Genomic DNA, 13,577 nt, shown 5'->3' with positions numbered 1-13,577 from the left:
AAGGGATTTGAGTAGCAGTGTCACTGCCATAAGGTAGACGAAGGATTTAACAGCCCTTAATCTAATACAGGAAAACACGCTTGATTGGGTGAATTGGCAGAAAAGGATTCATGTAGCCAACCCATATAGTGGGACTTAAGGCTTGTTGTTGTTGTTGTTGTTTGTCACTAACAGCTATGATTCCAATGCACCAATAGGCCATCGGTCCTAGTCCTACACAACACTTGCACATGCATTCCACACCCCCCCCCCCCCCCCCCCCAAAAAAACCTCCAACACACACAAACCAAGAAAGAAGGTGGAATATAAGAACTTATTCAAAGCAGGCCCCATTTCCATTTAATAAACTCTTTATGCTAACCCCAAGACTAGGGAGTCGGGGCAACAACAGATGAAACAGCTACGAGCATCCAGTAAGCATTCAGTAAGCTAGTCAGCATCTTAAGTCAAACCCTGATCTTCCAATTTGGAACCCTGGGTTGCATTTTATGTTGGAAATAATTACAGATTTCTACCAGATTTTCCTTGTAACTAAGCTAAAAAGAGTTTACCAAATCAAAACTTTAAAAACGAAGAATATGACTAGAAGTGTACCTGCATACTACTTGATAAAATATTGGTCTGGCCACTTTCCTCAATTTCCCAAGTTTCCTCCTAAATAAAAGAAAGATTAGTAGTTTTCCATAAAATAAGAAAATATCAACACTAAAATATAGGTATGTTGAACTTAAGAAGGAACAATTTATATAAAGTACCTGAACCAATTTTTCCAAATTCTCCATTAAAGTCTTCTCCTCTAGCTCTATGTATACCACCAAGTGAGGTTCAAAGCAAGAAGAAATAATTCCATGGAAATTGAACTATCAAAACAATAAGTAAAATATATGTTAGGACCATGAAAGGACTAGGCCTGAAAATATAGTATGGATACAAACAAAAGCAATGGCATCTTTTGCCCAACACAAATTACCTGACGGCCTATATTTTTAACCAGACTTATCAAATATTTTTTTTAGATAACTAAAGATTAGATTAATAGAAGGAAAAAAGAATTACAAGTAGTCAGATAACCAGGAGTTCTCACAATGCCAAAACAGAAAAGAAAAGAACAAAGCCACAAAACCTAACTCTAGAACTCTACCAACCCCAGAAAACCCCTCCTTTAGACCTGTTCCATCATAATTAATCAAGCACTTCAAAATAAAATTCCCTCTCAAGGGAGATATGTTTTTGACAAAATAATAATAGCTATTAAGAAATGGAACAAATGAACAGGGGAAAAAAATGGACAAGAAGTTTCTGAAGCAGAAAGGCCAGGATCGGCCGGTTATTGTGTAAAGGGCATTTTGGTTATCACCTATCGATGTGTATTTGGATTGGCCATGCAGCAACTCACCGCTGGCCAACCATCCTTCTCTTTTCTCCTAATTGCACAAACCCTAACTGTCTAGTTGTTAAACCAATCAACCTAGACCTTACAAATTTGAGTCATGGTATCAGAGCAAGGTTACTGTTCATCCAAATCAACTGCTGATGGTTTATGTTAATGTTCACTGTTCAAAATCATTGTTAATCACTGCTGTTCACACTTCACAGTTACTGTTCATAAAGATTGATCTAACTTATTTTTTATCCCCTTTTTTCCGCTCATTCTTATCCCTGGTCATCTCTTAAGAGCAGTAGCTTCATCTTAGTAGTCGTTTAGCAACCCTCTGTCCATCTCAGGTGCTCTGTTTGTGTCTGCCATGCCTGTGATGTGTTGAGTTCTGCTCTTAGACAACTGGCTTAGTTGCTTTTCTATTGGAAGTTCCTATGCTGCATATGATACAGACTAATAGCTGTGTTTGATTGGTTCGATGTTTTGATTCTCTTGCCAGTAGCAACATGGCTAGTGTGTGAAACCTGCAGTTGATGTGCTGCGATGAGTTTATTTTGAAAAGGGTTGTGGCTGCTTTTTGAAGCCTTCAAGAGTATTCTCTGTTCCTGATCTGCTCTGCACTTGATTTGAAGAGAACAAGTTGCTGGTGGCCGTCTGCCCATATGATGCCAGGTTGTCTTATGTGTGTGAGGAAGATCATGGCTGATCTTTGAAGCTCTCCAGTGTATTATTTATTCCCTGCATTGCTCTTTGTTTCTCTGTTCATGCCTTCACCTGCTTCTAGTTGCTCTTTAGTGGATTGTCCAGCAGCAACATGGCTGGTGTGTAAGACCAGCAGTTATGTCCTTCAATGAGTTTATGTTGGAAAGGGTTATGGCTCTTGAAGCCTTCAAGAATATTCTATGTTCTTGATCTACTGTACGATCAATTTGAAGTGCACAAGTTACTAGTCGCAGTCTGCGTAGATGATACCAGGTTGTCTTATGTGTCTGAGGAGGATCATGGCTGATCTTTGAAGCTCTCCAGTGCACTATTTATTCCCTGCACTGCTGTTTGTCTGTTCTTGCCTTCACCTGCATCTAGTTGCTCTTTAGTGTGTTGATTGGTGTTCTGCTTCTCTGTGCTCCATTCTAATGCTGGAATCATATTTGTGGCAAGCTTAGTTCGAATATGCCCCCATCCACCCCATACCCCACCTTCTCTCAATTGGCATGACCTCTGTTGGTTCCTTTTGTGATCACCATCTAGTGCCATTAGGTTGTCAGTGTGGTTTGATCCAGCTTGCTACGATGTTCCCCTGCCTACTGTTATTGTGCCAGATTTATGTCCTCGAGCAATTTTCTTTCTGCCCTGCATACCTCACAGGGTGCTCAATTGCGTTGTTGTGTGAGCCCTGTGTTGCAGCTGCTTCTATGGGCTGTGAATTTTCAGTCCTTTGTTGTACATTAACTATTTTCAGCTGGTCCTCCCAGCCAAGGTCTTAAATGTCGATTTCGACTCAAATTTCAAAGCTCCTAAAGTACAGAAATTTTGACAGAAATTTTGATTTCGATGTTAATTTCGATTTTGATTTGAAAAAATAATAGAAATTAGTAGTAAAACATGGAATTCTTGGTGGAACTTTAGAAATGGTTAACAAACATAATAATATAAGTTTTAGGACTAATATATTCCAAATTAAATACATCTATGTTTTGTATGAGGTGGAAAAGTTGTAAAATAGTATGTGTATCAAACATATTCGTAAGATAATATACATTAAACATATTCAGTTAATAGAAATGAAATTCATAAATCATTTAAATATTATTTATTGTAAAAATAATGATAATTTAGACATGAATGGTTAAATAAAATGGTGTTGTAAGTTTATTTTTTCATATAATTCCAAAAGCACTTGTAATAATCTTTTGTTTTGATAAAATAAATATAATAAATTAAGATAGAAATTTCATTTCACTCCTAAATTTCTCACTTTGAATTTTGACGAAATTTCATCGTATATTTAAAATTTCAACAAGTTTCACTAAAATTTCAAGATTTCGATAAATTTCGGATGATTCGTTGAGATTTCGACGGAAATTATGCAATATGGAAAATGATTGCCATTTCGATTTCAAGGGTGACGGAAATCGGAAATTTCGACGGAAATTTCAACAATTTCTTGAAATTTAAGACCATGCTCCCAGCTCTGTGGGGATTTCAGTTTGAACTCAGTGTCTCATGAGCGCTGTTCTCAAGGACTCTACAAAGAAAGAATTCACTGCTAATTTGAAGATGAAAGATTGCAACATTTAGATTATCTGAGGAGGTCATGGAAGTGGTTGCTTTTCAGGTAGGAGTGCTTGTCATTGTACTGCTCATATGTTTATCCCCACTGCATGAAAAAAAACCACATTGTTGACTGGTGCAGGATCTCCATAGGGACCATCCTAGCCAAACAAGTTTTTGTGATACTAAGTGGATCCTCCAGTACACTAGATCTTCTGGGAGGATAAGTATATCATCCTCGGTATCCCAACTCACAAGGAGCATGATAATCTGGTTCATATGGTCAATTTTGAGCCATGCCTTTTACAGTGACAAAAGCTGTCCTGGCCCATTCAGGTGCAGTAGGGTTTTCTGCCTCTCGCTCTCCGATCCTTGGATAATTAATTGTGGAGCCTCATCCCACATGACTGATTTATTTCAATCCTTGAAACCTACAATTTAGCACCCAAAGGTTTCTCTTCTTGATGGCGTAAACCTATCTCAGACACATTTTCTCTTCTTCCTCTGCTCCACTTTCCTCTGTACTCTACGTAGCTAAGTTTCCTTTGAATTTCTCATCAGAAGGTCACAATATAAAATCTCTTAACTGTTGAGTCATTCTATCCTTCTTATTGTGTTATACAGGATAACAAAGGATAGGTGAAAGCCTTGAGAAGGATGGGTTATATTTTTTCAATGGAGGTAGTGGCAGTTCTGGTTTTCCCTGCACAGCATCTTCACTTCCTCACACACTGTTTGGATCAGTGGCAAGCTTGAATGGATCATCCACCCCTCATAAGAACACCTTTCCTCACTCTCATTCCTTTGCAGGATTCCTCTGTTGTAGTCCTAGAAACAGGATAAGTGATCTCATGCTGTTAAATGAATCTTGGTTGGGTTTTCTAAAACCCAAAATGGGTAACCTGAAGAACTTGTAAACAGAATGTAAATTTTGATGCAGCCTAATTTAAGGGCAAACCTTATTTTTCTACTCCTGAATATTCTTTACATGACTCCCCTCTTGGGTTTTTCATCCACCAATGATCCTACTTGTCCACAAACCCTTTCCCCACTCTCATTCCTTTGCAGAATTCCCCTGTTGCAGGAATACTCTGCTGTAATTCCAGATAAGACTTCCATCCCAGATCAAGAAAAACATCTTAAACTGTAAGTGTGCAATATGATTTTCCCATTACTCATAAAAAAGATAACCATTAACCCATGTTGTCCTCAGAAATCCATGATAACCTATCCTATTGCTAATGAGGTTTTTTCTTGCATCAAGCATTCTTTTGTTCTTTCCTACTAAAAAAATTCTCATGTTCAAGACCTAGCTAATCATAAGTGGAGACAAGCTACAAACATAGAAATGGAGGCTTAACTTCTTGAGGGACATGAGTTGGTGGAGCTTCTAGCTAGTAAAGGATTGAATAGGTGTGACTCAGTGCATACCATAAGTATCATCCATATGGCACTATTCAAAGTCTAAAGGACCAATAGGTAGCTGAGACTCAAGACTCCAATTGTTGATTACTTTGGGACATTCTCCCTTGTGGCTTGATTGAGTTCTGTTCGGGTTCTGAGCTCCCAGCACTTAAATTCAAGTAGTCAATAGATGAATTAGATGTTTAAATTGTTGTCCCACTTCATACTTAAAAGGAGATTTGTACATGGAGAACCAACTGGGTATGTTGCTCATGGGAAGTAGGAAGTTTGCAAGTTGCACAAGGTTATTTATGGTCTTTGGCTGTCACCCAGGGCCTGGCTTGACAAATTCAGCTCAGCAATCTTAGAGTTTGGTTTTACACTGCTGTTTTGATCACTCGCCTTTGTCTAGAGGAGGGATACATGGCGGTGTTTCTTTGCATTGATATCACTATCACAGGCAGTGACATAAGAGGTATTGTCAAATTAAGGTTTTGCAAACTCCTCAATCATTTCCATGTAATGTGGTTGTATGGAGTGACAAGGTCTTAAGTTTGTGAGAGAGGAAGTACACTTTAAACCAACCAACTGAAACCAGTATGTTGGGAGCTAAAAGTTCCTAAGGATAATGGGCCAGATTTTGAGGATAAGTATCAATAAAAAAGTTGACCGCAAAGTTGACATACCAGATACGACAAGATATTTCCTTTGCCATGGGAGTTTCTATTCAGTTTATTGAGAAGCCCATGCAGGCTTACAGGGATGCTATAGTGTAGAATTCTTCGGTGCCTTGAGAATTCTCTGGGAAAAAAACTGGTGCAAAAGAGGTTACTGAAATGGAGATTGGGCTAGTTCTATTAAATATCTTAGGTCAACAATATGTACTGAACATTCGTGATAGTATGTCACCTGGTGTAAAAGGAAACTGACTGTTTTGGCTAAATCTGGTGCTGAAACATCGAGCTATAGCACACACAGTCAGTGTGTTAATGTGGCTCAGGTCCCTATGACAGTTTTGGAGTTTCAAATGACGAACTGTGGATGGAATCAATCCAGTATTTCATGACAGAACAAAGAACATCGAGGTAGACTGCTACTTTCTGAGGGATGTGTGATAAAGAAGATTGTGGCTACTTCCTTTGTCAATACTGGCGATCTCGAAAGGGGATGTATTTCAAATGGCTTTGTTAAAGCTCGCTTTGTATTGTTGTTGTGTTGTACTACGTTCTGAGGTTGTGCAATATTTAAGCACCCCCCCCCCCCCCCCCCCCGCCCTCCCCAGTAGCACAGCAATCCAAAAAACTGATCCAACTGACAGAGTAACCCAACTCAAACTGCTGTAAAATGGTCAATTTTTAACTCAGACCAAGGAAGTACCGATACCGATAAAGATACAGCAATACAGTGATTTTTTTTTTTGGGTAAATAATTGGATATGACACTGCCGCAATATGTTAGTAAATTAACATAAATATATATATATATATATAGATGTTTAGCCATGTTTTTCCTTTTAAATTAAATGAAAATATTCATGTAATAGTCATCATTCATGCTCAATTATGAATTGCATAATCATTAACAACTCATAAAGAATCAAGAAACATTCATCATTCATCAACAATCAAAAAGTGATCAAGGCTTCCAAGCAAAATATACACCAACTCAATATACCCTAATCACAATCAATGAATCAAGTAAGAAATGAAACAAATGAAAGCAAACTACTTCGTAAATTTGTAACTAATATCATCATCCATCATTTTTTATTAAAAACAAATACACAAAAATAGGCAAGTGGCAGAGCCATGATCCTGCTGTCCTGCATCTACTCAACTAATAAAACTAGCAACCCAGCCCCCTTTTAACCCTTTTTTTTTTATTTTTGCAACACTGACATCAATTTTGTATTTAAATTATTTAACCATCAAACACTCAAATTCTTGACCACCAATTACAACACACAAGTAATTGACCAACAAGAAGAAAGAGAGCCTTTATCAACTGGTAAGCAGATGGGGAAGAGGGAGGGAAGGAAGATGGAAGGACTAATGCTGCAAGCTTTCAAGAGAGAAGAGGCATCGAGTTCAAGTGTTTGACCCTTCGGCAAAGAAAAGACTTCAAGCTTCCAAAGAAGCCAAGATCATCGTTAAATGTCGATGAAGGCTGAGAAGTCCAGCGAGTGGAGACCAGGAGGGACGTTCAAGAGCTGATTTCTAGCAACTGGAGGATCGGAGGGAGGTTCACAGGTTGAAATTCTAGCGAGTGGAGGCTAGAAGCGAGGTTCAAAGGCTGGAAGGATGGTTTGCAAGAGCTAGGGTCCCAGACAAGTCATTCAACCTGCTCATCTTCTGCTGCCTCAGCCTTTCATTTTTATGCTTTTGTATAAAATAGCCCTAAAAACAGTGTTTTTGTCTCAGAATGTGTCCCAAACATATCCCCGACGTGTCTGGGCATATCCCACTGTGTCCAGAATAAGCAATTAAAAAATCATTTCTGACACGTGCCGGACACGAATCTGTCTGTGTCAGGGCCGTATCTGTGTCCGATACACATTGGATACTGGCAGTCTTGCCCTTTTGAAGTGTCCATGTTTCCTAGGCTCAGACTCAGTTGAAAATAGGTTGGAGAATGCACAATTCGATCACTTCGATTCAAGTGAGATGTGGGCCCCTAACAGACCATTGGAAAACCAATTCAACAGATTATAAAAAGTCATGATCCCTTGCGCTAGTTTGTTACCTACTCAAGGCCATTCAATGATTTCTGTAAGTGCACCTAACCATCCTATGCCGACCTCCCGGCAGAACTTCCAAGACTTGCCATCCAGTGTCCATTCCTTGACTATATGGAGGCCAAACCTCCACTTTGCACATCAGCAGCGAAACCACATCCTTAATTGTGTCTGCAGCCTTCCAATTACCACAGCCTGCACATTTTCATTATGACTTGCTTTCTCATAACTGTCTTAGATCACACTCTCTCTCTCTACTAGAAATGTTAAATGGGTGGATATGGGTCAGACCAGGTGGGGTCAAAATGAATTGGGTCATTAATGACCCATTTATGATCCATGTACATAAAATAATTTGAACCATTTATGATCATATCCAACAATTTAATGGTTTGCTTCAGGTTCAGCTTCTGGGAGCCCCCATGATGTCAGTTTGAGTGAAATTTTAAGGTCAAACCAACCAAAAAGAATCCATGCACAGCCCTAAACCCTAGGCTGAGGGTGTGTGAGACGAAGGCCTAGGTTTGCTAGTTATTGTATGCGGAGGATGTCAATCATCAATTATTAATAAATATTCAGCTCCAATTTCGGAAGAATATCCCCTTAGATCATGCTAAATGATGGAAAAAGATTCATGTAGCTGACCCTACCAACTGAGTCCCATGATGTTAGTTTGGCCCATAAACCCTTGTAATTTATTTCTTCTCTTAATATATTTCTTTAATCATCAAAACAGTTGAGTAACAAGAGCAAATCTAGCCAACACTGTACTGTAAAGAGAATCATTTAGCCACCAAACATGTTTATAATGCTCAAGAGAACCATCGAACTTTGTTTTGAACACGCAAATCTATTTGCATCCAATAATAACTCTTCCCTTGGGTATAGGAACAAAATCCCATGAACCAATCCTATCTAAATCCAATGTACTAGTCCTATGGAATGCGCGCAACTCATCTTGCATGCTTGCATAGAGTACATGCTTCCTTATAAGTATACGACTTAATAAAGACAACAGACAAGAAAACTACAATAAGAAGATAAGCATGTATTAGAAAAAGTCCCATGTACCAAGCTTATCACGTGGATTACAAGTGCAAAAAAGGTACCCTCATTCTTCTTGAACAGGATCCATAGGTTCAGCCACCAAGTGGAAAATAAAAAATGCCCATCAGGGCATATGGTAATGGATGGTGAAGACTAATGCTGTCAACAACAATACCAAAAGACAGCAACAAAAAAGACAGTTCCAAGAATATGCCTGCATTTTAATTCTGCTACACCGTCTTTGATGGATGGTGACAGATGGAACAAAGGAAGTAGCAATCATGCAAAAAAAATATTTGACACCAAATTACACCAAAGTACTATTGTAGTTGAAAATTAAGTAGGAACCACAGAATGCAGATTCTGATAACTTTTGAAGAAATAAGATTTATGAGACATTAAATACACCCAACCAATAGGAAAAGTACTTTTATTGAAGCAAAATTATGCAAAAAAATATTCGACACCCAAATTAGACCTAGGTACTTCTGTTGTGATTGAAAATTAAGAAAGAAGCAGAGTCCAAATTTTGATAAATATTGAAGAAATTAGATTAACAAGACATTATATACACCCAACAATAGCAACAAAAATCATCAATTAAAGAAGCACAGTATCGAGAGTTGCTTTTTAGGAACTGGAGATGGTCCCTGCATATAAATATGAGCATGAGAGAGAGAGGTAATAGAAATAGAACCACCACAATAAAAGATGCCAGTCAGAAACATTTCTAAAAACACCATAATAACCTAAACCTCCCAAATGCTCATTAGAAGAAAATGACCTAGCGTAGAATGCATAAACTGAATTGGGAGGTATTATTGTCCAAATGGGGAAAAAATTATGAATATTCAGCACTAGAATGTATAAAATCTCCAAGTAAAAGTCACCAGCCCTACCCAGTCCCAATGTCCTTCCTGGACTTCCAGTCCTGAACAAGACCAGAAGAGAGGGGAAAAAAACATTAAATCCTGAATCAGAGTGTTGACTAATTGACAACGGACTATGAGACAACCAGGGAATGTAAAAGACATTAGGTATGATAAGGCAGATGATGGGGATATAGCAGAACCCAAACACAACTAGCATAGGATAGCCATTGGCAGTGAAAGTTAAGCTGGAACGTGAAGGCGAAACGCCATTGCTAGTTGAAGAGAGGTTAGGTTCATACGATCAGAATGATAGAATTTAAACCTGGAGCAATTGAGCCAGTCAAATCTGAATTGAATGTGGGCAAGGCAGAAGCAAGAGACTGATCCTCAACAAAAGAATCAAGTACAGACTAAAGCCTGCACAATCATTGACTTAATGCTAGCACAAGAGGCACTGGAGGAACAGCATGTAGGAGTGACTAATGTTGCACAAGGGTGACATGATGTACATTCGTAGAGCAAGGCTGCTGGCTACTTGTAAAGTATGCCCTTTTGACAAGAAGCTTCCCAATGTCTCACAACAAAAACTGCATTCATCAATACCAACTTGGCATTTAGGCTTTGCAGAAGGATTAGGCAAGAATGCAGGAATGTAATAGAAGCAGCAAACATGATGATAAGGGAAACAATGTGAGCCATTTTGGAGCATGTTTCCAAAGCAATCAGTTCATGTAAAACACCATCTAGAGTGGGTAAGAGGAGCATGGTCGAGAATAGCACAACAGAGAGGTTTAAATTGGTCCCTTACAGCTATAAGAAATTGGACTAATCTTTGTTACTCTCATGTTCTTAAATTTCCATGAAATTGTCAAAATTTTTGGCAAAATTTGCGGTTTCCATTACCCTCAAAATCGAAATGGCAGTCAATTTCCGTTTTAAATAATTTCTGTCGAAATTTCAACTAACCATTGGAAATTTATCGAAATCTCGAAATTTTAGCGAAACTTGTCAAAAATTCAACTATTGAATGAAATTTCCTCAGAATTCAAATGAGAAATTTAGGAGTGAACTGAAATTTTATTACGAGAGATCATTATTTGTATAATAAATTATATTTAAATGATTTATGAATTTCATTTGTATTAATTGAATATGTTTAATGCACATAGTATGTTTGATACACATTACATAATTATAACACAACTTTTCCACCTCGTACACAACATAGATGTATTTATCTAGTAATATATTAGTCCTAAAACTTACATTATTATGTCTACTAACCATTTCTAAAGTTTCATAAAATCATTCCATGTTTTACTACTGATGTCCGTTATTTTTGCAAATTGAAATTGAAACTAACATTGAAATTGAAACTTGTGTTGAAACTTCCACACTTTTGGAGCTTTGAAATTTGAGTAAATCGAAATTTAAGACCTTGGTTGCTCCCTGTAAGTTACATAACTATATAGTTGCTGGATATCCTGTGGCGCCATGAGAGCAAGCTGGTCCAAGTATGTTGCCATTTGATTATAGAATTCCTAAAGACTAATCTTACCACCTTGATTTTCCGTGTAATTAATATTGCTTTGCAAAATTAGGCTCATGCTTTTTTCTTTTTTTTTTTTAATAATGAAGAAGACATATTGAGAGAGAGAGAGAGGACACAGAGAAAGTACAAAGTAGGGGAGATGAAATCCTCCAAAAAAAAAAGGAAATAAAAATAAATAAATAAATAAAAATCTACACAAAAATTAATCAAGAAGACCCCTTTCAAACCCTTCCCATTATAATTCGCCAAACACTTGAATTTTCTACTCCCCTCTAACCCTTCTTAACCCTAGTTTTACCAGCTAACACCATCTATCGAATTTCATTTCTTTCACAATCTGCCATGTGTGAACCCAATTCATCCAACAATGAACTAGAAGATTCTTACCAGAAAACTCCTCCGCATGGGAGGGCAAAATTCCATCCTTACCCAACTGCCTTTCATCCATAACAATACCATCATTTTAAAAAATACTAATTCCCTCCTATCCTTCCAATGGAGGAGGTGGAAACACATTAAACACCCAAGCATATAAGATAAATCAGAAACATAACAGTATTATTCTAAAATATTATCCAAGAGCAAACCCCCATCACAATCAAAATCACTCAGGTCCACACTGTCATTATCCAAAAAAATCCCTGCCCCCCAAAATTTTTTTTCTTTGCAGCTACTCACCCTGTTGCTCGTCCCACCTTTTGATCAATTGGTTCTTCCAATATAATTAAATTGCATCCTGCATCTCTACTCAAAACTATTCTTGTTATCTCCCCAGAAGAAACTTGCTTTCCTTCAAATTTCAACACCCATCTGCCCTGTATTCCAGCAAGCATAAACCTTTTGAACCCTGATCTTGTCAGAATTTTCTTCCTTACTGTTTGAATTACCCGAAAACAACATTATTCCCGACTCTTGACCCTACAAGAATTAAGTTTTTTTAATAGAACCGCTTCCTCTTTTCAAACCTTTTAGAGGACTCACTAAAGATTTTTCCTACTAGGGGAATCTCTTGTCCCACTATAAATACAAATTCATTGACCAAATCTCTGTAATTGTTCAATTCAAGACAATCCTTTATCGCCTCTTTCTCTCTAAACCTTTCATTATTGTTGCTTCTTTCTAAGGAAGATGGAACGCTCTCTTGGTCATCATGAGTCTGCTAAGAAAAAGAGCATTGCAAGGTAGGGTGTGTACCTGGAATCTTCTTGGAAGACAACATTCTTACTGAGTCCCTTGATTGCCTAGAACAGTTAATGGGAGAATACCGGGGTTGATATGCAGGCACCTCTTGAACTCCCTCAATTTGGCCTCCTACTGTTAGCTGCTGCTCTGGCTGAAAGATTCCATCTGTTACAACTTCTCCCAAACGTTCTTGTTAATGGTTATATTGGTCATTGCCATTGTTTTATGTTGGTAAGCGCCAGTAAGGGGATTATGGCTGTTAGTATGTGCTTGACATATATTACAAATAGAGGGAGAGACATATCGCTGTGATTAGATCTTCATTTTTACCCAATATCTCAACAATTCTCTTTTTAAACTATGACTCTTAGCTGAACATCCCTAGTATTTAGAACACCACCAGAAGAATCCTCTTAGACCTTCCTGGGATAACCTCCTTGAACATTTGCCCCAGCCTTTTGGTCCTCATCAAAATTGTTAACATAACGGGCCCGTTTAGAAGAATGGTCAAATGAGAAGAACCGTCTTTTTTTTTCCAAAGAATGGCTCAAATCATTTTTACCGTGAGTATGGGTCTGTTCAATTAACTCGCCCAACTTAGTTTAGAAACAAGCTTCTCCTTAAGAACCATCCTTTTTTTTTTTTCTCCAAAGGATGGCTCAAATCATTTTTGCTGTGAGTATGTGTCTGCTCGATTAACTCACCCAACTTAGTTTAGAAACAAGCTTCTCCTTTGTCAGTTACCTATCCAAAACGAGAACCGACCATCCCAGCCCAATATTCTTTGCTTCATCCTCCCCAAGAACAACCCTAGGCAACGTTGCTAGCTTCAAACCCCAAGAGCTCCTTCAAAATCATCTCTTGCCCACGTAGAAAGCAAATCTTGTCCTCACAGAAACCACATCCTGACTCCATATTTGGATGCGATTTACACCTTCACCTTCATCATTCTTCCCTTCCTTCACCACCTGACACAAGAATCTGGGAGCCAAAAGATTTGCTTCACCTTTACCTCCATATTCAAGATGAAATTCCTATCTATCTTGCAATATCAATCGCAAAGCTTTTCCACTCACCACCTTTTGGCGCCACTAGGGATGAAGACAGAAAATTTCTTATTTTTCCACTCCAATTCGA

General features: G+C 38.1%; 1 protein-coding gene across 2 annotated transcripts in view; it reads right to left on the bottom strand.

Moving 5' to 3' along the window:
• The window catches only part of LOC131166237 (vacuolar protein sorting-associated protein 53 A), a 116,459-nt gene that overhangs the window by 54,756 nt on the left and 48,126 nt on the right, over positions 1 to 13,577 (bottom strand). For both annotated transcript variants that reach the window (XM_058124585.1, XM_058124586.1), the window contains exons 12-13: positions 756 to 860; positions 595 to 654 (exon numbers count right to left, since the gene is read on the bottom strand). In XM_058124585.1, the coding sequence (XP_057980568.1) occupies positions 595 to 654; positions 756 to 860 (165 nt within the window). The remainder of the gene's footprint in view (positions 1 to 594; positions 655 to 755; positions 861 to 13,577) is intronic.

The sequence above is a fragment of the Malania oleifera genome, chromosome 10 (assembly GCF_029873635.1).
Source record: "Malania oleifera isolate guangnan ecotype guangnan chromosome 10, ASM2987363v1, whole genome shotgun sequence".
Lineage (NCBI taxonomy): Eukaryota > Viridiplantae > Streptophyta > Magnoliopsida > Santalales > Ximeniaceae > Malania > Malania oleifera.
Note: the sequence above shows the minus strand (reverse complement) of the source record. Positions and strands in the feature narration are given on the sequence as shown.